Below are 22,302 nucleotides of genomic sequence, written 5' to 3' on the forward strand. Positions count from 1 at the left end.
ATCAAGTGCTATCGAAAATTACTAAGTAATTACTTACTAATTTAATACTTACTTACCAAGTACTATGAAAATTTCAAATTGAACCCCGCGCCTCCTAAGGTCGGCTCTTTTTAAAATTAAAGAAATAAAATAAAATAAACAAAAAATAGTTTTTAAGCTACACTTTCAATAGTGTAGCAACAGCAAACTTTTTGTTGTTATTTTACTTACCGTCCACTTTTTCTTATATATAATATATATAATCAAAGTATTGTAATCGTCAGGAAATTCGAAACGAAATTTTGACGAATCTCATTGATTTAAATTTTTCAGAATTCGAAAAACACATTTTCGGCATTATGTTTGTCTGCCTGTCTGTGAACACGATAATTCAAAAACGCTTTGAGCTAGACTAATGAAATTTATTATATGGACTATAGACCAAATTTGTAAATTACTATCAAATTTTGAAGTAAAATTGCTGAGGGGAAAGTCTGCCTGTTCGAGTACAAGTAAACATGATAATTAAAAAAAAAAGTAAAGGCTTAGACAAATAAATTCTGGCACACACGTTTAGCATCTCAATGTGGATTATTATCTTATTTTAGTTGCAGCAATATCTAACTTTATTTAAATTACATATATTTTTTTAATTTTAAACACTGAATAAGACATCTACACTGATATCATTCTCTTTCCCTTCATAGAAAATTAACTTTGAGAAACGGGAATTTTCCCGTTGCGCAATGTGTTAATGGCGCCAACTCAGCATTCTGCACGGTTTTACAAGTGACCATTCTCGATGGTCACGATTTATTGTACTGAAATGATTACATTCTTGAAGTTCATTGTTTCTGTAATATTACTCATATTTCTTCGCCTTCCCAAAGTTATTTTAATAAATAAGATAAAAAATAAAATTTCGAACACTTTCATTGTCAATGGAATATTTTCTTCTTTTTTTTTCTCCATAAGATATAAAGTTTACAATTTTATCCGTTGGAAAAAAACCTTTAAACAAATTTTTCTCTTATTAATAAATTAAATTAATAAGAGAAAATATTGTTGCTTTTCTAAATATTTGTTCTAAAAATATACCAGCCAATTTAATAATATAAGTATAATATTTAAGATTTTAAAAGAAAGTTATCAAATTGCTCCGATTTGTTGCATATCTACCAATACCGATAAATTTCCTTTTATCCCTTCAGAAAACTCTAGTACTATATTTTAAAGCAAGATGAATCATCAGTAACTATTTTTTTACCATTAAGCTTTTCATTCATATCTTCCCAAAACTAACGCTCCGATCAAATTATCCAATATACTTCCGCGTGAGTTTGACATTTTGTCGTGCGGTCCCAATAATAAAGTTTATTCCGCTCCGCCTTATTACACGATATCATTTTACCTTCCACAGATGAAATAAAATAGTACTAAACAAAATACCCAGTTTTTAAGAATTATTACCATAGAATCGATATGCAAAATGTAGCTATGATTTGTTTTTTGCTATAAACAATAATAAAATAATCCCTAATGTATTTCGAGGACAAATAAATTTTTAGTACGTAGCGTAGACTGTGACGTCAATTGTGTATTCATTCGCCAAAGCGGGACTTTTCCCTTTCGGTTTCTGCCGATCTGTCCGATGCAGAATGCAGACAAGGGAATCGAATGTAAGAAGCTGTGCTTTTACGTGCGTGCATTCTTAGCTGATTATAAGAGATATTTGCATTTAATTCGATTTTATTACGGTAAGAAAAATAATTATTCTTCTGGCATTAGATTTAAAAATAGAACATATTTTTATTTTTTTAGTTCAATCTTTGTATTAAAATTTTTTTATGTTACTTATAGCTTTATATATGACTGACATTTTTAATTGAATGGCAACTTCATCTTTTATATAAATTAAATAAAAATAAGATAACGTTATGCAACTACAGGAATTTTATTAAAATATTTTTGCGGATTTGATTTTATAAATTTATTATAACTTATTCATAATTCTTTAATTTGAAATGTACTTTATCTTAAAGTAATTAATAATATTTCAGGGGCTATTAAATATCTCAGTGATTTAATTACAAAATTTTTCATAAATTGAACTCCGATTCTTACAAATATATTTTTATATATATTTAAATCTCAGATCGACTTAATTGAAGAAAATTAATAAAATGCTAATCATACTATATTACTAAAATAAGTCAAATACTTCTCTTTTATTAATGGGAGCCGCAATGATAATATCTCAGCTTTGGAGCCGGATGGCTAGTGCTCTGCCTGCTCAAATATCGTCCACCTTATCTAACCGTAGTTCAAAACTATATATTATATTAGTCTGCACCGCGTTTCTAAAATGGATAGTGCGTGTTTTTTTTTTTTTTTTTTTGCTGTAGTTTTAAAAAGTTCTCCCTCTTTTTTTTTATGAGAAAAGTCTTTAATTTTTCAGAATAATAATTAATGAGATGCTGCACTTTGAAGTTAATGCAACTGCACTTGTCTATTATTTTTATTGTCAGCTATAATAATAATAATAAAAAAGCAGGAATCGACATTATTGGAAAAGTGTATTGTCTATTTTTAAAGGGGGGGGGGTAAGAGAAGAAAATGAACTTACAGCTGTATAATGATATGAAAAAATTACGGATAAAGAAACAGTAATAAAATTAGGGATTTCAAGGAGAGATGATCGATAAAACAGTTGATTATCGGTCAATTTCCTTTGTCGATTTCTTAATGAATCAGTCCAGAAACTTGCCAAGTTTTAAGAAAAACAAAGGCAACTGAACTCATTTCCCGTTATCTTTCTGATCACATAATTTTTAACTCATTCACGTAGATCGGATTAGAAAATTAAGAAGAAAAATAAGTATAAAATGTATGAATTTTAGTATTTGAATAAAATTAAGCAGGATGATGTGAAAATTAATATTAATTTAATTTCTAGTAGTTTTGCGCTTATATAATGATAGTATTATTTTATAAGACAAAATAAATCATTTTCTGGCTGTATTAGATGAGAAATTACTTTTGATAAGGTTTGAATCTTAATTATTCAGGACTCGCGAAATTAAACCAGTAGATTGAGAAACATAATTTATTAAGTACTCGTCTGGTGCTGTTTTATGGATACATAGGAGCTGCAAAATATTTGGAACCAAACAGAGAACACGTGGGAAAAATGAGCTTCGCTTCTAACGCGGAAACATGTGGAGTGAGATTGAGTCAAAACAATGCTGAGTAATTGATAGTTTTCAGGATTCTGCTTCTCAAACGGCTGCTTTACACTCGTCTCATTTATCTTCATAAGAAATAAAGTTGACTAAATAGAAAAATGTAGGTAAAAAAAAAAAAAAAAACCAACGTAGATTCAAAATGTCTGCTCTTCTGTACTAAATTAATGTAGAAAAATTCGGTATTAGATAACAAGAAAATCAGATGGATTCGCCCCCCCCGAATGCTACAGTTATTTTGATATTAAAATTTAATCTATAAAAGTGGTTAGAAATTTTGAATACGTTTATATATATGTTTAAATATATTTCTAAATAAAAATATATGTCTAAGAATATATATATGTCTAATGTATATATAATAATTAATATATGTCTAAGAATTCTTCAGTTCTGAAAAGCAGAATTTAGACTTAGAAATATTATGTAGGGTTTAAAATATTATTTCTTTAACAAGAAAAATAAGCAATATAAATCTTAATCACTTAACAACTAAATCTTTATCATTTAAGTTACTTCTTTTTAAAAAATGTATTTTTCGAACTAAGGAAGGGTTTCAAAACGGAGATTCGTCGAAATCTCGAGATTGAATTTTTTTGTGGTTTACAATATTTTCTCTATACTTCGTATCCGAAAAAATAAAAAGGCGGCTTAAAAAACAAACAAACATTGAATGTTGAAAAGAAATTTCTATGTGAGGTGAGAATAATTTTAAAAGAAAATATTTCTTCTTGTTTTGAATACATTATTATTAAATTTATTTAAAAAATGTAAAAATTTTACTTTGTAAAATATTTAAGTGGGACAAGAGAATTAAGAAAAAGGTTGAAAATATATAGTTGATGATAAAGAAGCAAGCAAATTTTAATGTCTGGATGGGAATTAAAGGTAATTATGAAATAATTTATTATAACTAAGATGGTATTAATAAGTAGTATGTTTAATTAAAAATATAATATATAATTAAAAGAATTTTTTTCCGAAAATTTTTCTCTACTGATTTGTCTATTCTCTCTAGTTTAATATGTTAAATTTTTTATATGATGTTTTGAAAATTATTCATTATAATTATTAATTGTTCATTAGAAATTAAAAAATTAGATTTTCTTTGATAAGAATATTGTTTTGGTGACTTTAAATGCCATTTAAAGAATATCTAACCATAATGAAATTTGCAATTAAAAAAAAGGAAGGTAATTCATAATTTTGAGGGTTGTAATATCTCTAAGAATTTCTTTCCTTGACGAATGGAGTGGTAAAATGTCTAGGAGTAAAGTACGTTGGGCAACTAAAAATACCAGATTACAATTCAGTTTCATTTAATAGTTACATACAGAGAGAAAGAGAATCTATTTTTCTGTGGTTACATAGACAATACATGTATCTTAACAGAAATAATGGCAGAAATGATATGAAGGAATTTAAACAGGACAAAACATCTATATTTGAAGAGAGAAATAATGTTATCACATTCATAAAATAAATAATTATTTAAGAGATTAAGAATTATAATGGAATCAGACCTTAATAATTTTTCTTATCTAATCTAATAATTTTTTTGATTCAACTGATACATTATTAACAAACAAAATTATAATGATACCATGCATTTGCTATGTTGAATTATTTTTGTATCTAATTTGATGATTTTATAATGTATAAAAATTAATTTTGTTCCTTTTAGATGCCTTCTCGAGGACGCAAGTTTATTACAGAATTTTTGTTGCCTAGCTTGAATGAGAGAAGATTTGGGTCACGACTTATGTGGTTAGATGTTGAGAACAAAATTTTCCAAATGCAATGGAATCACAAATCTTCATCTGACTGGACAACAAGTGATGCAGCTGTTTTTGCTGTAAGAATAATATGAAAATATATTATTCCAAAATTATTAATGTATTATTTTCTTGATCTTGGTCTTGAAAATTTGATACTAATCAATCTTTTTTTATTAGAATTTTTATCAAACACTGTGTTTAATCATTATAAATCAATAGAACTCTGAATTAGTGTTCAAATATGTCAAGATTATCTAATTATTCTGTTAATGCCTTTTGTAAAAAAAAAAAAAAAAATTTCATTATTTTTTGTAATTATTTATGAAAGAGGCTCTAATAATATATTCTGATTTATGTTTTTTTTTTAAAAACTAAAACACTCTTTGTCTCCAATGCTTTATTTTTACAGATATTCAATTAGCAATCAACTTGGCGAGATTTCAAATAAGTTGCCTAGAGGTGGGCCCATCTAGGATTTTACCAAAATAATGTGTATTGTTTTTATTTTCCTCTGACAAAAGGAATTAAATTGCTAAGGGAGAAATGGATAGGAGAACTGAAGACAAAAAATTGCAATAAAGGAAATTGCTAAGGAAGAAATGGAATTAATGCCTGTTCAGATATATGATAAATTTTTAACTTGAACTTAAATTTGTTTTGAATTGTAGAACTCTGGTGTCCAGCAATTGATAGTTATAGAAGTAAATTAACATAAAAATTATATTTTATATACCTGAACTTCAAGTTTAAACATAAATAAAAACTGTGTGAAATTGTGGGATAAATAATTATTGCATATTAAAATAATTTCAAATGTTAATGTACATTTGTGTTTTACTAATTAAAATAGTTTGTAAAATGTTTGTTAATTTTATTAATGAATTTGAAGAGATGGACTATCTAAGAAATATCCGAATAGTATATATGTGTAACAATATTACATTTTGAATAATTGTGATCACATATTACTTAAAACTTATTTTTAACAATATTAATTGATAGAAATCTGTAATTATTTTCAGGCTTGGGATCAAAGAAAAGGGCATTATAATCCAAATGATAAAGAATATTACCCTAAAAGCAAGCAAAGATTCAGGGCTGCACTTAATAAATTCATAAAACTTAAACATATCACAGAATTAAACAGTGAAGATAGATATACCAAAATATATTGTATCGGTAAGTTTTTTTTAATCTTATATTAATCATCTTCAAACTCTTACAGTTAAAATTGATATTAAATAAGTGAAAAGTAGTTGATAGAGAAAAAAATAGTTCCTTCAATATGATTAAGAAGAAATAAATACTTAAATGGTAATTTTTTTAAAATCTGTAAATACCATTTATATAACATTAGAAATTAATTGGTATAAATATATCCATCTCTTAAATGTATTTTTAATACCTCTGAAAATTTTTGAAATTTCCAAGTCAAAAATTTATATAAGATATTTTTTTAATCTGAATATTTTGTTTGCTCTTCTAATTTGATTGCAATTTAAACTGTCTCACATTAAAAGTGAAATTTAAAAAAAAATAATTAGGATGAAAATATAGTTTTATATCTAAATGATAGATTCAGAATTTGGATTTGTTAAAATAGTTCTGGAATTAGATATGTGAAATATTTGAAATCGTTCATATGTTCAGTTATAAATCAAGATTTATTTTTCTGTTAAAAGTAATGTGTACAGTGCATAACAGTTGTCATTTTTTTAATCTTTACTTATCTTTTAAACAATCATTATTTAAAGTATATTTTTATTTAGTTTTATTCATTATTTAGTACTTTACCAAAAATATATATAATTTTTTTATTATTTTTGATCAAATTAATTGTGTAATGTGAAAAGGCAAGTTTCAATAGAGGAAGTAAAAACTGTTTTGAATGTCAGTGGAATGCTAGTTATGATATGTAAAGAATAACCTTTTAAATCATAATTTTATTTCTTTTTTTCACACTCTGGCAAAAATTTCCTTTTTGAAATGATTTCACAAATTTTTTTGTTAAACTGTGCACAGAAACATGAATAGCATTTTATCTGCACTGAAGCCAAAGACAGAAAGGAAAGTATGGGAATGTATTTAAAATTTTTATACATTTTAGAAGGGGACTTTCTATAAAGTAACTGATCTTATATTTCTTTCAATTACTGGCTTTCATGTAATAACAGCAGCTCAGTATTAGATAAGTAAGGATAGTCCCCGAGGAATAGGAACAAAAACCAAAAGTACATGCAAATCATTTAAGTTTTTTTTTTAAGTTTGAAAGGTAGAAATGGCTAGAAAAAGAATTAAATTGATTGATTATACAGATTTATACAGGTATTTGTAAATTTCGTAAATACTTCTGTTACTTTTGAGATAAATATTTTAAAAAGTAAATTTTTTATGGTTAAAAAATTTACTGAGTATTCTATTTGCTTCTCCTAAACAGAAGTATGAAAAGAATTTTGCATAAGTTTAATATTTATGCGAGCAATTGCAATTAATTTATCTTGGAAATATGGTTTAAGAACTCTACTGTTTGCTGTTTTATAATACTTATTTAAGTAAATTAGAAATATTTTTGAATTGCTTTGTAAACTTTGATTTCATCAATGTATTACAATTGTAATCTGTAAAACAATTTGGATGATGTAATATTTTTTTATATAGGGGATGGAAAAAATATATTTAATACTCTTAATATTGTTGACAAAAGTGTGAAAGAAAATGATGGGAAAGAAAACAAATCTCAAAGTTTGTATCTATTAATTTTATCATTAAGTATTGCTCTTTTATTCATAGCCTTTCTGCATTCATATTCTTTATTAATTTAATTAAGTATTGCTCAATTTATTCATAGCCTTTTTGCATTCATATGCGTTAATATTCTTTATTAATTTAATTAAGTATTGCTCTTTTATTCATAGCCTTTCTGCATTCATATACATTAATATTCTTTATTAATTTTAAATCTTTTCATTCTAGTGGAAATGAAGCAAAATCCTGAAGATCTGGTTATAGATCCATTCTGGAATTCTAATCTTCTGACTGATGTGAGTATGGAATTATTTAAATGTGTTTAAATCAATTTTATAAACTTGCATGTTATTGAATGACATCTGTAACTGTGACATTCAAAATTTTACATTTAATTTCATATTTCAAAATTTGATTTATATAGTTATATTTATTGTTTCATTTCAAGATATAATAGCTTATTTTATAGATTGCAAATACAATACATGTTTTATTTTTTATTGTTTATAAAAATTCTTAGTTTTCTTGATAGTAATTTTTTTCTAGAAAATATCAATACTATTGACATGAAAATATAATTTGAATATTAATTTAAAAATAAATATTCTACTTAATAAATAAAAAAGAATCTGTTATATATAATTTATTTAATATTGAAATGATCTCTTAAATAGATTTTAAGAAATTTTAATTAGTTGCACTGCATTATTTATTTAATATAAAACATTTCAGTCTATAACTTCTTGCATGACAAATTTTAATAAGAGAACTATGCTGTTTGTGATATTAGAGTCCATGAAATAATTAGGCTTCCAACAAAAATAAATAGAATAATATTTTGAACAACTTTTTCTATATAATTTCAATGAGAAAAATTAATTGAAATTCTAATTAAAATTTAAAAAAATTATCTGGGATGCATATTTTTAACCTCTAAAATATATTTGTGCAATATTTGGCAGTTTTGGATCAAAGGATCTATTCTGTATAGCGTGTAGAAACTTACATGTTATCCTTAATTATTGTTAGACATATATTTAATCAGTTAAATAAATATCTTTCACATATTCAGAAATTGTAAAAAAAGAGTAAGGCCAGTTGAAATTGTATATCATCTTAATTTTCTGAAGTAAAATTGAATGAAAGCAAAAACTCTTCACATAAAATTATCACCGAAAAGACTATTTTCAAATTGGTAATAATTATATAAAATGTTTTTGCTGTTAAATAAGTATGTCAACTAATAACAGGAATTTTATTAGGAATTGCTGCATAAAATCTTAATAAAATTTATATATAAGACTTAAATGTTATTTATATATACTTTTATATCAAAGCTGTTATTTATAGTAATTTTAAATTGTTTCTTTAAAAATATTTTTTTTCTTATATATTTTCAGCCCCAAGAAAACTGTGTTATACTGTATCTTAATCAAGAAATAAAGAAGGAATCTATCATTAGTGAAGAACAAGTTGTTGCAAGTAATTAACTAGATAAATTATTTTATATCATTAATCTTATAAATTATTTTATATCATTAATCTTATAAATTTAAAGAGTTTGGTGTAGTTCTATTTTTTTAATGTAAAAAATAACGCCACAGTCGTTTATCAGTTATTGAAACCTTTTTTGCATTGTTTGATGACCCATACAGTTGAGAAGTTATTTGTTTCATATCTAATTGGTATAAAATATATATTTAAAGTTTTCTCATTGATATTAGTCTCAAAATTTAATTATTATGAAAATATTCAATTTTATGTTTAACTGAATAATTTACCATTGTTATTGATATTGTGCAAAAATATAATATTTTGAATAAGAAAATATATATTTAATCATATTGATGAATTATTTAAGTTGGAAAAAACATATTAAAAAAATTAGAGCTCTTGCAACATTATTAGTTTTATGATTTTATAAAATTTAAATGCATTTTTTCAGATTTTTTTATTTTGTTGCTGCAAATGTTTCCTTTGCTATAAAGTTTTTTTTTTTTTTTTTTTTTTTTTTTAAATTTTTTGTCAAAACTGATGAAGCGTAGAAATTTTGTATAAATACTCTCATATATGTATGTATGTGTTGTAAGTAGTAGTATGAATTTATGTCTGATAGTTTGCTTTTTTAAAAATAAGTAATTGTCAAATTTAATATTTTTAGAATTTCTTCATTTTTTTTCTGGTTTTATTAGCAAGGCAATTGTTAAAATATAACAAACATTTAGAATTTTGGTTGCATACTAATCTTTTTAACAGTTCATGAAATATAAAATGACTGAAAATAAAACAAACAAAATAAAAATATATAAATTTTATAATTTTTTTAAAATTACAAAAATTATTATTATTTTAGTTTTAAAATAATGGTACTTGTTAAACTTATTTTTTAAAAAAGAACTAATGATTTCAAAAAGTCATTAATTGCATTTAATACAAAAGATTTCAGAAACAAAAGATTGACAGGAAATTTTCAAAAAAGATGTTAAGCATCATTAATTCATAGTATGTAAAATGTACCCAAGTAGTTAAAAAAATTGATTTTAAAAACATTTGTACAATTGAATATTAAATTAATACTAAAAATTACTTCTTATGTTGATTTTCAGTATAAGAAATTTATATATATATATATATATATATATATCTGTTTGTAGAAGTTTATAAATATTAAAGATATTGTTTTGCATAATTTTGTAGGTTTAAAAAAACAACGAGCAAAGATTTAAGTATTAAGCATTTAAAACTAGCAGATCAATCTAAAACAAATTTAAAAATATGCAATCAAAATATTTTCATGCAAATGTGAATTAGAAATTATGGATATATATGTTCATCACATATATATACACCAGGTTAATCATGAAAAAAAAAAAAAAGGATTATGATTGACAATATTATTATACCACAAATAATTAATTTTGTTAATTAATGAAGAAATGCTAATAAAATATGCACACTGCTAGCATTATATGAAATTCTATACAGTGGAAAAATTAAATATATTTTATTTTCTAATATACATTTTTTTTATTGTCCAGGTGAATTTTCTCCAAAAATGCTGCATTTTGAGAATCGTCAAAATTATATTAATTTTCTAAATTCCACAAACGATATTAAGAAAAATTTTTCTGCAAATGAAGTTTCAAATATTTTAAAAGAAAGTGATGTAAGATCATTAAATGATGATGATGAATCTCTTGTACCAGAAACAATTTATGAGAAAGTAAGTAATTCTTTTTAATATTAATGATTAAATAATGATTGACTTAAAAAATATGCTGTATTTTAGTAAGTTTGTTAAAATCATGATGAAAACCTGCAAAGTTAAAATTATTGATTTTTTATTTATAATCTTCATAGGAAAAATTTTGAAAAATCAACAAATGAAAATATAATATATTTTATCTATATGTAACTATAAAATTTTTTAAATTACTTCACCATTGTGCACAGTTTACTTTACCTATGTGTTCTGTACTATTTTATCAACATATTATAATGGTACATTAATTAAAAAGTTAAATACTTAACATTTTAAGTTCTGATTTTTAAAAAAATATTTCTATAGCAATAGTCAACTCAACTAAAAGAAACGGCAATGGAAAAGCATCAACTGAATTTCATGAAAATCTATGACCATTAAATTATATATATATTAGAAGTAACAAATCCAAAACCTGTGATTCAGTGCTTTGAAAATAAATCTAATCAATGTAAATAATTATTCTATTTTATTGAAAGTGAAGGAGAAACAAAAGAGAATTATGAAATACTTATTAGTCATTACTTATTATTTATTTTAATTAGAAAAAAATAGCACATGGTACTTATTATTTATTTTAATTAGAAAAAAATAGCACATGGCTAATTGTTCCTTGCCTAAAATCTATAGTTTATTTATTGCAAATTTCATTCAAATTAAATATTGCATAGTTCATTTATTGCAAATTTAATATAATCGATTTTCTTTGACAGGATAATCATTTGAAAAAGGTAATAACCATTGAAAATGATGATTTTCATGGTAAGTGATTTTAAAGACATTTGTGTTATGTGATTAATACATAAAGTTGTAACATCTGTTTTATATGAATATTACATGAAATGTATATAAATCTCAATTTTAGCACATCATATAAATTTGAGGCATTCATATAAAATTTAAATTAAATTAATTTTTAAATAAGCATTTTTTTTTTTTTTTTTTTTTTTTTTTACCATTAGCATATTTTATATACAGGGTGTCTCTAAATCCTTGACTGTGGCTTTTATTCCTTAAATATTGATCATAGACATATATTGTAAACTACAAAGTTGCATAAAAAACAGTGCAAAATGTTATGAAATCGATTAAAATTTTCAAGGGATTAAACTTAAAAAAATACAAAATTTAAATTTTTATATGGACTCTGTACAAAAAATTTTTTATTGAGTAAAATGTTTTCCATTCTCTAATAAGGTCATATACAAAATTTCAGCAATTTATCACAAAAAGTCTCAAAGATATGAAACTGCATAAATGCACCACTTTTGGATACCAGAATATGAGTTCGCAAAAAGGAAAAATCAAGTAGGATGTTCGTATTTTAGGGGTTGTACACAAATTAACAAAGAAAGTAATGATTGAATAAATAAATAATAATTTTGCTATTTATTGGTTCAAAAGTATTAAAAATTTGTATAAATAATAACTTAAAGGAAAGATTACTTAAGTTTTTTTACAAGTACATTGACTGTGCTATTTTTAAGTTATATTCTGTAATTCATTATATAAAATTTCAAAGTATTTTTCAGGAAGTATTGATTTTAAAATTTGTATTTAAAACTAAAGATATCAAGCATATTTTACTTCCTTAGGATGCATCCCTGTGTCGCGTCATCTGCACTGAAGCTGTAAACATTTGCATTTTAATTAGTGTGACCCTTCACTAACTTTGTTTTAACATATCTTTGAAAGCTTTCATGATAAAATTTTGAAATTTTGTACATGATCTTATTAAAGGATGGGGCAACTCATCAAGTAATTTTTTTGTATGGGGTCTGTGCAAAAATTAAAATTTTGTATTTTTTTAAGTTCAATCCCCTGAAAATTTTAATTGATTTCATAACATGTTGCATTTTTTTTTACGCAATTTTGTAATTTACAGTATATGTCTATAATAAATATTTAAGGAATAAAAGCAGCGGTCAAGGATTTTGAGACGCCCTGCATATTTCTTATAGAAGAATTTTAAAGAACAATCTGAATTTTTCTATTATGATAGAATATAGCTCTAACATTTTGCCATTTGTTGTAAATTTCTTGCATAATTTGAAGCATACTTTCTTCATTGTTATGTAAATAAAAAGGAAACATCTTAAGAATTATAAAACCCAAAGATCCATGTGAAGTCATTGGTGAATCGAAGTGAGCAGTGGACTTTTGCTTAACTTCTTTATTTACAACTATATACACTCCCTTTGCAGTGAGTAGTTCATATAATACATGACTGATTGTGGTAGGCTTTGTTTAGGCTTACAAACTGAAGTTGTTTACAGTTTCTGTGGCGGCTGGGGAGCCGATGCAGGTCAACGTTCTAATGAACCCCTGAAAGACTCAACCGGAAGGGTAGGTAAAGGGGTTGCCGTAATTTTAAGATTTTCCAAATTTTTCGTTAAGCTACATTAGCATAAACAGTCATATTAAAAAAAATTCTGCAATAATGGATCATATCTACCATGTAGTTATAGCATTATGCTGGGAAAAAATTTATATAAAACAGTTATATATTAGTATAAATTATTATTATTATTTAAGTACAATTATAAACTGTATTTTAAAATTGCTATAAACTGTCATTTCTTTTACTATGCAAATGTCAAAAAAAATCTATAAATGGCTGATTGATGAAAAAAAAATATATAGTTGATGGTGAAGTAAATTTTTAAAATTAATTCATTGTTTTTAATACATAATTGTGTAATATTCTTATCACTTTTTTTAGATTACCTTCTTCGTGTTATGGAAACATCAAGACAAAAGAAATGGTCTGATAATGAATTTCCTGTAAGATTTATATTTTTTACTATATTATATTCTCTTTTAGTGATAATTAACATAAAGAGTTATCAATAAGTAACCCACATAATTTTGAACACTATAATAAAAAATGACATGTGTGGTAGTATGAAATGGATAAGGCAAAATTAAAATATTACTATAAAGATACTTGATTTGAAACCATTCCATTGAGTATATCAAATGCCAATCAGCATACAGTTTTCCCAAGACTGACTGGCCTAAAAAATTTATTTGTTGATTGTTCTAAATTAATGATATTCAAAACTTCTTAACTTAATTTTCTTAAAACTTAGTATGAGATTCAGATGAGATTTTACAAAAATAACTACATCTTAAAACACAAATTTTGAAGTTGGGTCAGTTCCCGAATGGTGTAACTGCATTCAAGCTATAATTGGTATCATTTTAAAATAAAATTTCATTCATACAAGATAAAAATATTAGCAAAAAAAAGGTAAAGAAAGCTGAATTTATATCAATGAGATCAGAAACTCATTGAGATACTACCTAAAATATAAATATTGTGTTATGTATACCTTTATAACAGTCAGAAAAATGACATTTTTTAAAAATTTATATTTATTAGGGAACTGACGAAGAACTTTCATTTGATCTTTCTGTCGAATTAATATAATTATTTAATGGTAAGTAAAATGAATTCTTACTATTGTATGTATTTAAATTTCTTTTGATTTATCATTTTCTTAATTAAATTATTAATTACAGGTTACAACTGTGCCTACCTTTGTTGAAATTGATCTCATGCTTAAGGCATAGAAAGACATTTCTTACTAAATTCTTCTAACTATATATATTTCAGATTTTTATGTTTTATGTAACTTACTACAGTAATATAATGAGCGATTTTAAGCAACCACTATACATTATAATTAAAGTAATCTATTACTGTCCAAGTTTTCATATTGTGTAATGTAATTTGCAATTCATTTTTATATGCAGTAGAAACTCTGTTGTAAATTATTGAGCTACATAATTAATATAGATTTTTATGAAATCATATGTTGTAGTAATTGAATTTGTACTCATAAAAATTGAAAGAATTAATCATATAGAATAATTAATGGAATAAATAGATTTGTAGAATTGTTTCTTTTTAGTTAAATACTGTTGTGATAGTTGTTTCTTTTAACTGAAATATGTCTTCTTCCATTTCTTTTTCGATATATAATTTTTAACTAGTTAATTTATGTTTTGCTATTTCTTGAAGTTCCATTAAAGGGGGAAACATGCACCCTCAGATTTGTCAATCCTCAAAGGTTTTTGTAATATGCAATATATTTTATCGATGGTGCTGTATAAAGTTGTCTTTATAGAAAGAATTTTAGATTATTTGATGTGTAAATTTTGTAATATATGTTAAATTGCTTGTGTAAATATTTCATGTTATTAAAAATAAATTTGTAAAAGTATATGTTTTTGTTTTATTTCAAATTATCTGTCTTTGGTGACCAGCAAATTCAAAATAATGTCAGTTATATTTCTAACTACCTTTAAAACCATCCATTGATGTAATATTTATTTAAAGTTTCTCTACATTATAAACTTTTTTCTGAAAGATTCAGATAAAAGTGAAGATTTCTATAAAATCTATAAAATGTTTAAATGATATATTTTAGATTTACTTGTAATTTTTATATTTAGTTCCAAAATCAAAAGTAAAATTCAGATGCATCCAGTAGTAAATAATTAATCATCTGCAATTATATTACTTCCAAAATTCTAAGTGTGTCTGTAGATAACTTAAATTCAACCTGGAAGAGAAGTGTTAAAACTTATTATACTGAAATTTTGATCAGAGAAAATTTTACTTCATGCCTGCAGTATTTTTTAGTTGGCTAAATAGAAATACATGTTCAAGTCTCATCTGAATCGCTCCTGCCATCTTATAAGTAATTCTGGAACAAACATTCAAATATATACTGAGTTTTCTGTATAGATATTAAATGCAAATGGCAAAGAATTAATTAAGCTGTAGGCGTAATTCATTTTTATTTCCATATAATCATGTTTTTCCAGTAGAAAGTGATTCAGATAAATCATTAATTTTCATATAAAAGTAAAAATTTCATATTTATATGCATCTCATTTTTATATCTTCGTAGAGTTTTGAAAAATATTCAATTATAATGAAATTCTTAAAACAATTATACTTGCTTGATGAAAATATCTAGAACTATCTTTAACAATAACAAGTCATGCAAGGATTTTTAAATGAGTAATATCAAATGATTTTATAATTTAAAAAATGTTTTCATTGTCTTTTTGATTAGAAATTATATTTCAGTTTATAATAGATATCAAAGTAACACAGTACTAATAAGACCAAAACAGCTACCTTAAAAATATATCTAAGTCACAATATAATAAATAAAAAACAACTAGAATTAGAATTAATTAACAACGACTAGAGATTAAGTACATGTAAAAAAAATCAATATTAATCTAACAAAAATTCAACATACCATAAAATAAAATATATATAAAATGACTAATAATGAACATTTTTGCTCATTCATGATTCAAACTAATACTGTAATTTTTAGTTAGACAATCTTCTTAAAGACAATGATCTCCGAAATCAAATTTCGATCTAACAGAACTACCAATACTTGAAAATGAAGCCGACTGCTTATTTATTTGATCAGTTTTTGATAATTTCTGAATTTTTTTTGTTGGAGATATAATGCTGCTGCTATCTGGAGTATGATTAGATGTCTTACTATCGGTATAAGATTTTGAACTAATATTTGTAGAATTTTCAACATCATCAATTGTTTGATTCTGTTCTGTTAATATCATATCTGCTTGTCGAGAAGTGGATGGATTCATCATAATATCACGTAAATCAGTAGCTGGATTATCAGTGTGGTTCATAGTTGATGAGTAGGATCTAAAATGGCTTTGAAATTCCTGAAATATAAATTATATTAAAAAATTAAAAATTATATTTTATCCATAATTTTCTTTTAATTTCCGTTTATAAATGTATTTGTGATAAAAAATAAAATGATATACTATTTCATAAATGTTTTTACATCGTAATAACACTATTATACATTTTTTTAAAGCTTGTTCTTATTCTTGATGGAATTTATTAATCACGTGTTTTTAAACTTTTCTTCTAATGCTCTTACAAAATTTCTTAGTTACACTATCTCATAAGTTGTATATGTGTTGACAATTGTGTCTTTATGTGTTATCCTTGTGGTGCATTTTAATGTTAGTGCATATGTTAAATAAATATAATAATAAATGGTTCTTTTATCAAATGGATAAAATTTTCTAATCGAACTTGGCTTAAAAATGGATAATTTTGAGAATACATAATCATGTTTTGGCTAAGACGTTTGCTTCAATTAGATTTATGAATTAAAAGAAAAATGTAACAAATTTATAATCTATTTATTGGAAAATTTACAAATAAGATCTGTACGTAACAAACTATTGTTTATCGTAAAGAAAGCTCAGTTGTGGACCTGGTATCCCAGGCTTTAAGCATGCTTAAAAGGTAATAAGGAGGTTAAGATTTTATTCTGGAAGATTAATTAGCAAGATGAGATGATAGAATCACTTAAAGTTTTAGTAGAATATTTGGTCTTCAGAGTAATAATAAATTAAGTTTAAAGTTTGCTTGTTTTCTAATTTTAGTTTAAAAATATAATGTAAGTTTTATTCTTTATTGTGAGCTCTTAAATATTATCATCTTTTTTGTTAAATTGGAAATTCTAATTATGAATCAATTTTTTTTTAATTCTGTCCATGACGTTTTCCTCAATTGTCTGAACAAAGGAACAATTATGATATACTGATGCTTTTAACTATCATAATTATAATCATATTCGACATTGAAATTAATCTAATTAATGATAAAATTCCACAATCAAAATCTAATTTAATATCAAACAGTTTATTTCACATAATCTAATACATATGAACAAAATCTCAACAAATGGATTTGAAATTCAGGAAGCTTGCACCTATTTGTATTCATCAGGTATACACAAAATTTTTTTAATCTCTGATACTGATGATACAGTTTTGAAGATTTGTTTGAATATATATAATATTTTTTTGAGAGGGAGCTAAACATTTGAATCAAGTCTGATTTGTTTTATAAATCCTTACTTGCTTCTAATTTGGAATAATCCTAAGCCTTTTTTGAGAATTTATGAGTCAAATTACTGAATTTATGCAAACATTTAAGTTCCCTTTACTTCTGACAATAAAAGCAAATTGCTATGATTAAGATGCATATTCTTTTACCTTCCACTAAAAATAGCATTGGCAATAAATTTTCCAGAGATGATAGAAATATGAAAAATTCCACATAAAAGAAATTAGGAAATAGAAATAAAATCAAAATCATTCCCACTCAAAAATCATTATTTTACATAGATGCACATTTACAAAACAACCTGCAAACAACTGTTTTATTCTGATTAACTGATTCAACAAATAATCATATTACTGTTTATATTTAACTTATATTAATAATTATATAGATATAAGACTATTAGATATTAAAAATATTTTAAATCAATTTTCTGAGATTTATTGTTTTGTCTGCTATTTAATTCATTAGAGAATTATCATTGTTATACTACTGAAATTCCTTTTTCTCTTTTGCAATGAAGTTCAGAATAAATTGGCATTTCCTTCCATTTACTAATAATTTCTAGAAAAAAGTTCTTAAATCTACCAATGATTTCAAAAACTAAATATCATTTTCATCATATAATAGCAAAGAACTAAACATTTCCTTCAATGTGAAAAACTTTCCATTTTGAAAATTTGTGATCTTTGAAGGATTTTTTTTCTATCAAAAGGATTTTCTCCAAATGTTTATAACAGCACTTATTATGAAGTATTATGAAATACTAAATATCATTTTCATCGTATAATAGCAAAGAACTAAACATTTCCTTCAATGTGAAAAACTTTCCATTATGAAAATTTGTGATCTTAGAATGATTTTTTTTTCTATCAAAAGGATTTTCTCTGAATTTTAAAAACATATTCTATTCTATATTTATGCATTTTGATTCAGAATTTTAAAACATGATCATTTATTTTTCCATCTCCATAAATTTTCTCATGTCAAATATTTTGAAAAGTAAAAATATAAAATCTATCATTGATTGACAGAACTTATCCTAAAATATACAAACTTAGAATATTCTATAATCATTATTTGTTTCAGAATAGTATACATTTTGGAGCATTGTACATCAGATGAATGTTCAATATTGAATAACATTGGGCATAATTCATAAATAGTAACATAAAGAGCACAATTTAACTTTCGTTATTAGGCACTATATTGATATTTAATTTTGTTGATTGAACAAAAATTTATAATTTGATCAGAGGACAGAAAAAGATTGTAAATCCTAGAAATATAAAAATACATTAATGCTTGCAAGTGCATGTGTGTACACGTGTAATTTAAAATGTAATCAATCAATATTTTAAATCAATATATTTTAGATAGCACTTACTTTTAAATCTTCATCGACTTTTATGTTCTTGATGGTGTTGTAGGCTGTTGTATATAACTCAATTGCTTTTGCATGAAATACCATTTCAATTTTGATCAATTCCAAAAATACATGCTGTAAAATAAAATATGAATTAATGTCTCATGAAATATTTTACAAGTTTTGGAATTTTTTTTGTACGTAGTATTATAATAAGTATCGATTTTTAAGCATTAATTTGAAAAAAATATTTAACTGAAGGAACTTTATCAGTTGTAATAAAAATATCTCCATTCAGTTAACTTAAACTGAAGATGAGATTTTAAAAATTATCGAAATAAAGAATCCAACAGATAAAAACTGACAAAAAAAAACTATTATGGAGTTAACTTATAAATTAAGGTAAATTTCGTAAAGTATAACTTCAATAATAACAAAAAAAAAAAAAAAAAAAAAAAAAATAGCGGGCATGCTTTTCTTGAAACCTTTTCACAGATTCTCCACTAAATTTTTATCTGCCTACAACAGTATTAAACTGGACCTTGGGTAATGAGGCTGTGAATGCCTCACATGGCATTGAAAATGTCAGAAAATATAGATCTTTGGCATGAATATAAATTTTTACTCAATTTATGCACGAATATTGATTTGGGACCACTTTTTAAGACTGACACGAAATTACATTTGTTGTCACAAGATCACATACCGAATTTCATTCATTTAAGTCATTGTTATTCGTTTATATGCATGAGAAAGTACAAGTCGACAGACAGGCAACTTTTAGGCAGAACTGATTTAAATATGATACGCATCTAAATTTTAGATGGCAAATATGTGTAGTAAATTTTATCTTCCGAGCTCTTCACGTTTTGTAATTATTGAATTCATTTGCAATCGAACAGCCAGATAGATTTCGTTCAAAATTCAATAGAAATCCAGAAATTAGGTCGTAATTCCATATACCAAATTTCAGCTGTTTAGCTCAAAGAGTTTTGAATTATCGTGTTAACAGATATTGACATAATGCCGAAACTTTTATTTTATTTATTTATTTTTTTATTGGGGGAGGTTTGAAATGTGGAAATTCGGCAGTCACGAGTTCGAATTTCTTGACGATTATAATACTTGATTCTTCGTATGCAAGAAAATAAAAATAATTAAAAATTTGACAAAGCAAATCCATTTAGAATGTATTTCATTATAATAATGGGAAAGAAATCTTGTTACATATCATTAGGAAACGTACTTTTAAAAATTTGTTAAAATTATTAAAAACATTATATGCTAGCCACATTGACATTGGAATTGTGAAAAAATCATTTTTTATGTCATAATATTTATAAATGAAATTGTTAGGAAATGCTACAAAGGAAAAAACGGCAGTGATTAGTTTTAATTAATTAAAACTCTTATCTAAAAAGCTGAAAAAAACTTTGAGAAATGTACATTTTCATCCTGTTGACATCAAATTTGATAGCCTCTAGGTCCAACAGTGTATCCAGTGTTCATACGTACACATACACAAGCGCTTTTATTATTAATAGAGATAAACACAATGCAATTAAAAGAGAAATAATCATTCAACCTATCATAAAGTTTACTCGAACGATATTATTTGTAATCAGCATACTTAATACTGAATTATAAGGAAAAAATCGTCAATAAAGATACTAATTGACCTTTATATCTTCAATTTTTTGGCGTTCAAAATTATCGATTTTTTGGGAAAGATCAGTTACTGTCTGTGTAGCTTCTCTTTTTGCTTGACTATAATCCCTTTCAGCCTAGAAATATAAAAAAAATTAATTAAAAATATACTACAAATAAAACATTATAAGAAAAAAGAAAAGTATTAAGTAAATGCAAACGCGATGACAGAAGAATTCAGAAATTAGCATCCTCTTAGATAATGAGTTTACGTCAAATTCAAAGTGCTTCTAGTATTAAAATATTAAAAGAAACGATTCGCCGACTTATTCGAGAGACGAATACGACAGCTTATCGTAAAATGAAACAAAAATCAGCGCTGAAAACACAACATAAAATTCAATGGATACAATGGGTTCAAAAATATTTCTCACATGGACCAAAGTGGCGAACGGTAATATTCAGCGATGTAAAAAAGTGGAATTTGGATAAGCCAGATGGCTTGTTTATGTCAGTATGATTAGTATCGGCGTAACCATGGCATGACCAGTATTAGCATGGCTTGCGCTTGAAACCAAGGATTTTCTATGATCGGCAGTAAAGTGGTTTAAGCTGCATTTTGCTTAAATGGCCAGATAGGTTTGGGTTTCCTTGATGGTCGTCAAGTAACGAAAAAAAAAAAAAAAAAAAACTACGTAGAGACATTGGAGATCAATTTGCTATCATTTACGAAGCTTTCAGGAGGCCTACAATGGGAATTTCAACAAGATATTGCGAGTATATGCCCACTGGCACCAAAATGAACTAGTTTGTATTGATAAATATTAAAATGATCATCGCTAAGACCGGATATAAATCCGATCAAGAATGTTTGGAGTATTTTGTCTCGTAAAGTTTAAGAAAACAGAAGACAATACTTTTCCATTGAGCTTTGATTGAAAGTGCCTGGTTCGATAGTAAACCAAAAGTTGTGTATAACTTCGTCTCTTCAATGAATAACCGTATGTGTTAATTTGATAGAAAAATGGAAATCCAACAGGATATAAAAATTATGTATTTTATTTTGTTCTAACTAGTTTTTGTTAATTTGTTTAAACTTTTGAGATACTTATTTTTTATTTTTGTTTGTTACTGCAAAATGTAAATTGAATAATTAAAAATTTCTGTTTGATACATTAAATATAAATTACTAGAAAATAAATGTGAAAAACTTGTTGCAATTTGCCCAATATTTCTTTTAAAGAATTTCAATCTTTTTTTTTTTTTAATCAGGAGTCAAACCTTTGGCTATTGATTAAAAAAAAAAAAAAAAAGGATGGCTGATTTCTTGTGTAAAGAATAGATTATATGCT

The 22,302-nt window shown here is 24.8% G+C and overlaps 2 protein-coding genes across 4 annotated transcripts; one reads left to right on the top strand and one right to left on the bottom strand.

The window, feature by feature from the left end:
* Positions 1 to 1,606: 1,606 nt before the first annotated feature.
* Positions 1,607 to 15,204, top strand: LOC129985363 (uncharacterized). 3 transcript variants are annotated; one of them, XM_056095367.1, is made up of 12 exons: positions 3,782 to 3,920; positions 4,022 to 4,109; positions 4,906 to 5,076; positions 6,022 to 6,178; positions 7,658 to 7,741; positions 7,973 to 8,040; positions 9,145 to 9,226; positions 10,783 to 10,967; positions 11,720 to 11,768; positions 13,729 to 13,790; positions 14,392 to 14,449; positions 14,532 to 15,204. In XM_056095367.1, the coding sequence occupies exons 2-11, from the start codon at positions 4,089 to 4,091 to the stop codon at positions 14,437 to 14,439; spliced, it is 927 nt and encodes a 308-aa protein (XP_055951342.1). In that variant the 5' UTR covers positions 3,782 to 3,920; positions 4,022 to 4,088; the 3' UTR covers positions 14,440 to 14,449; positions 14,532 to 15,204. The 3 variants fall into 3 exon arrangements, with proteins under 3 accessions (XP_055951344.1, XP_055951342.1, XP_055951343.1); XM_056095369.1 differs by lacking the exons at positions 3,782 to 3,920; positions 4,022 to 4,109 and adding an exon at positions 1,607 to 1,736 and having other exon boundaries at positions 14,532 to 15,203; XM_056095368.1 differs by lacking the exon at positions 3,782 to 3,920 and having other exon boundaries at positions 4,010 to 4,109.
* Positions 15,205 to 16,067: 863 nt separating this feature from the next.
* LOC129984341 (CBY1-interacting BAR domain-containing protein 1-like) lies at positions 16,068 to 22,004 on the bottom strand. The gene is made up of 3 exons (XM_056094204.1): positions 20,983 to 22,004; positions 19,325 to 19,438; positions 16,068 to 16,736 (listed from the first exon to the last, which is right to left on the bottom strand). Exons 2-3 carry the CDS (start codon positions 19,406 to 19,408, stop codon positions 16,383 to 16,385), a joined length of 438 nt encoding a protein of 145 aa, XP_055950179.1. The 5' UTR covers positions 19,409 to 19,438; positions 20,983 to 22,004; the 3' UTR covers positions 16,068 to 16,382.
* Positions 22,005 to 22,302: the final 298 nt, after the last annotated feature.

Source organism: Argiope bruennichi, chromosome 9 (genome assembly GCF_947563725.1).
Source record: "Argiope bruennichi chromosome 9, qqArgBrue1.1, whole genome shotgun sequence".
NCBI classification, from domain to species: Eukaryota; Metazoa; Arthropoda; class Arachnida; order Araneae; family Araneidae; genus Argiope; species Argiope bruennichi.

Excerpts from the sequence above, each read along its gene's own strand:
- LOC129984341 (XM_056094204.1), bottom strand. The coding sequence starts at position 19,408 with ATGGTATTTCATGCAAAAGCAATTGAGTTATATACAACAGCCTACAAC. Across the intron at positions 16,737-19,324 it reads AAGTCGATGAAGATTTAAAA|GAATTTCAAAGCCATTTTAG; the intron begins GTAAGTGCTATC and ends TTTATATTTCAG.
- LOC129985363 (XM_056095367.1), top strand. The coding sequence starts at position 4,089 with ATGTCTGGATGGGAATTAAAG. Across the intron at positions 4,110-4,905 it reads TGTCTGGATGGGAATTAAAG|ATGCCTTCTCGAGGACGCAA; the intron begins GTAATTATGAAA and ends TGTTCCTTTTAG. Across the intron at positions 7,742-7,972 it reads GAAAGAAAACAAATCTCAAA|TGGAAATGAAGCAAAATCCT; the intron begins GTTTGTATCTAT and ends TTTTCATTCTAG.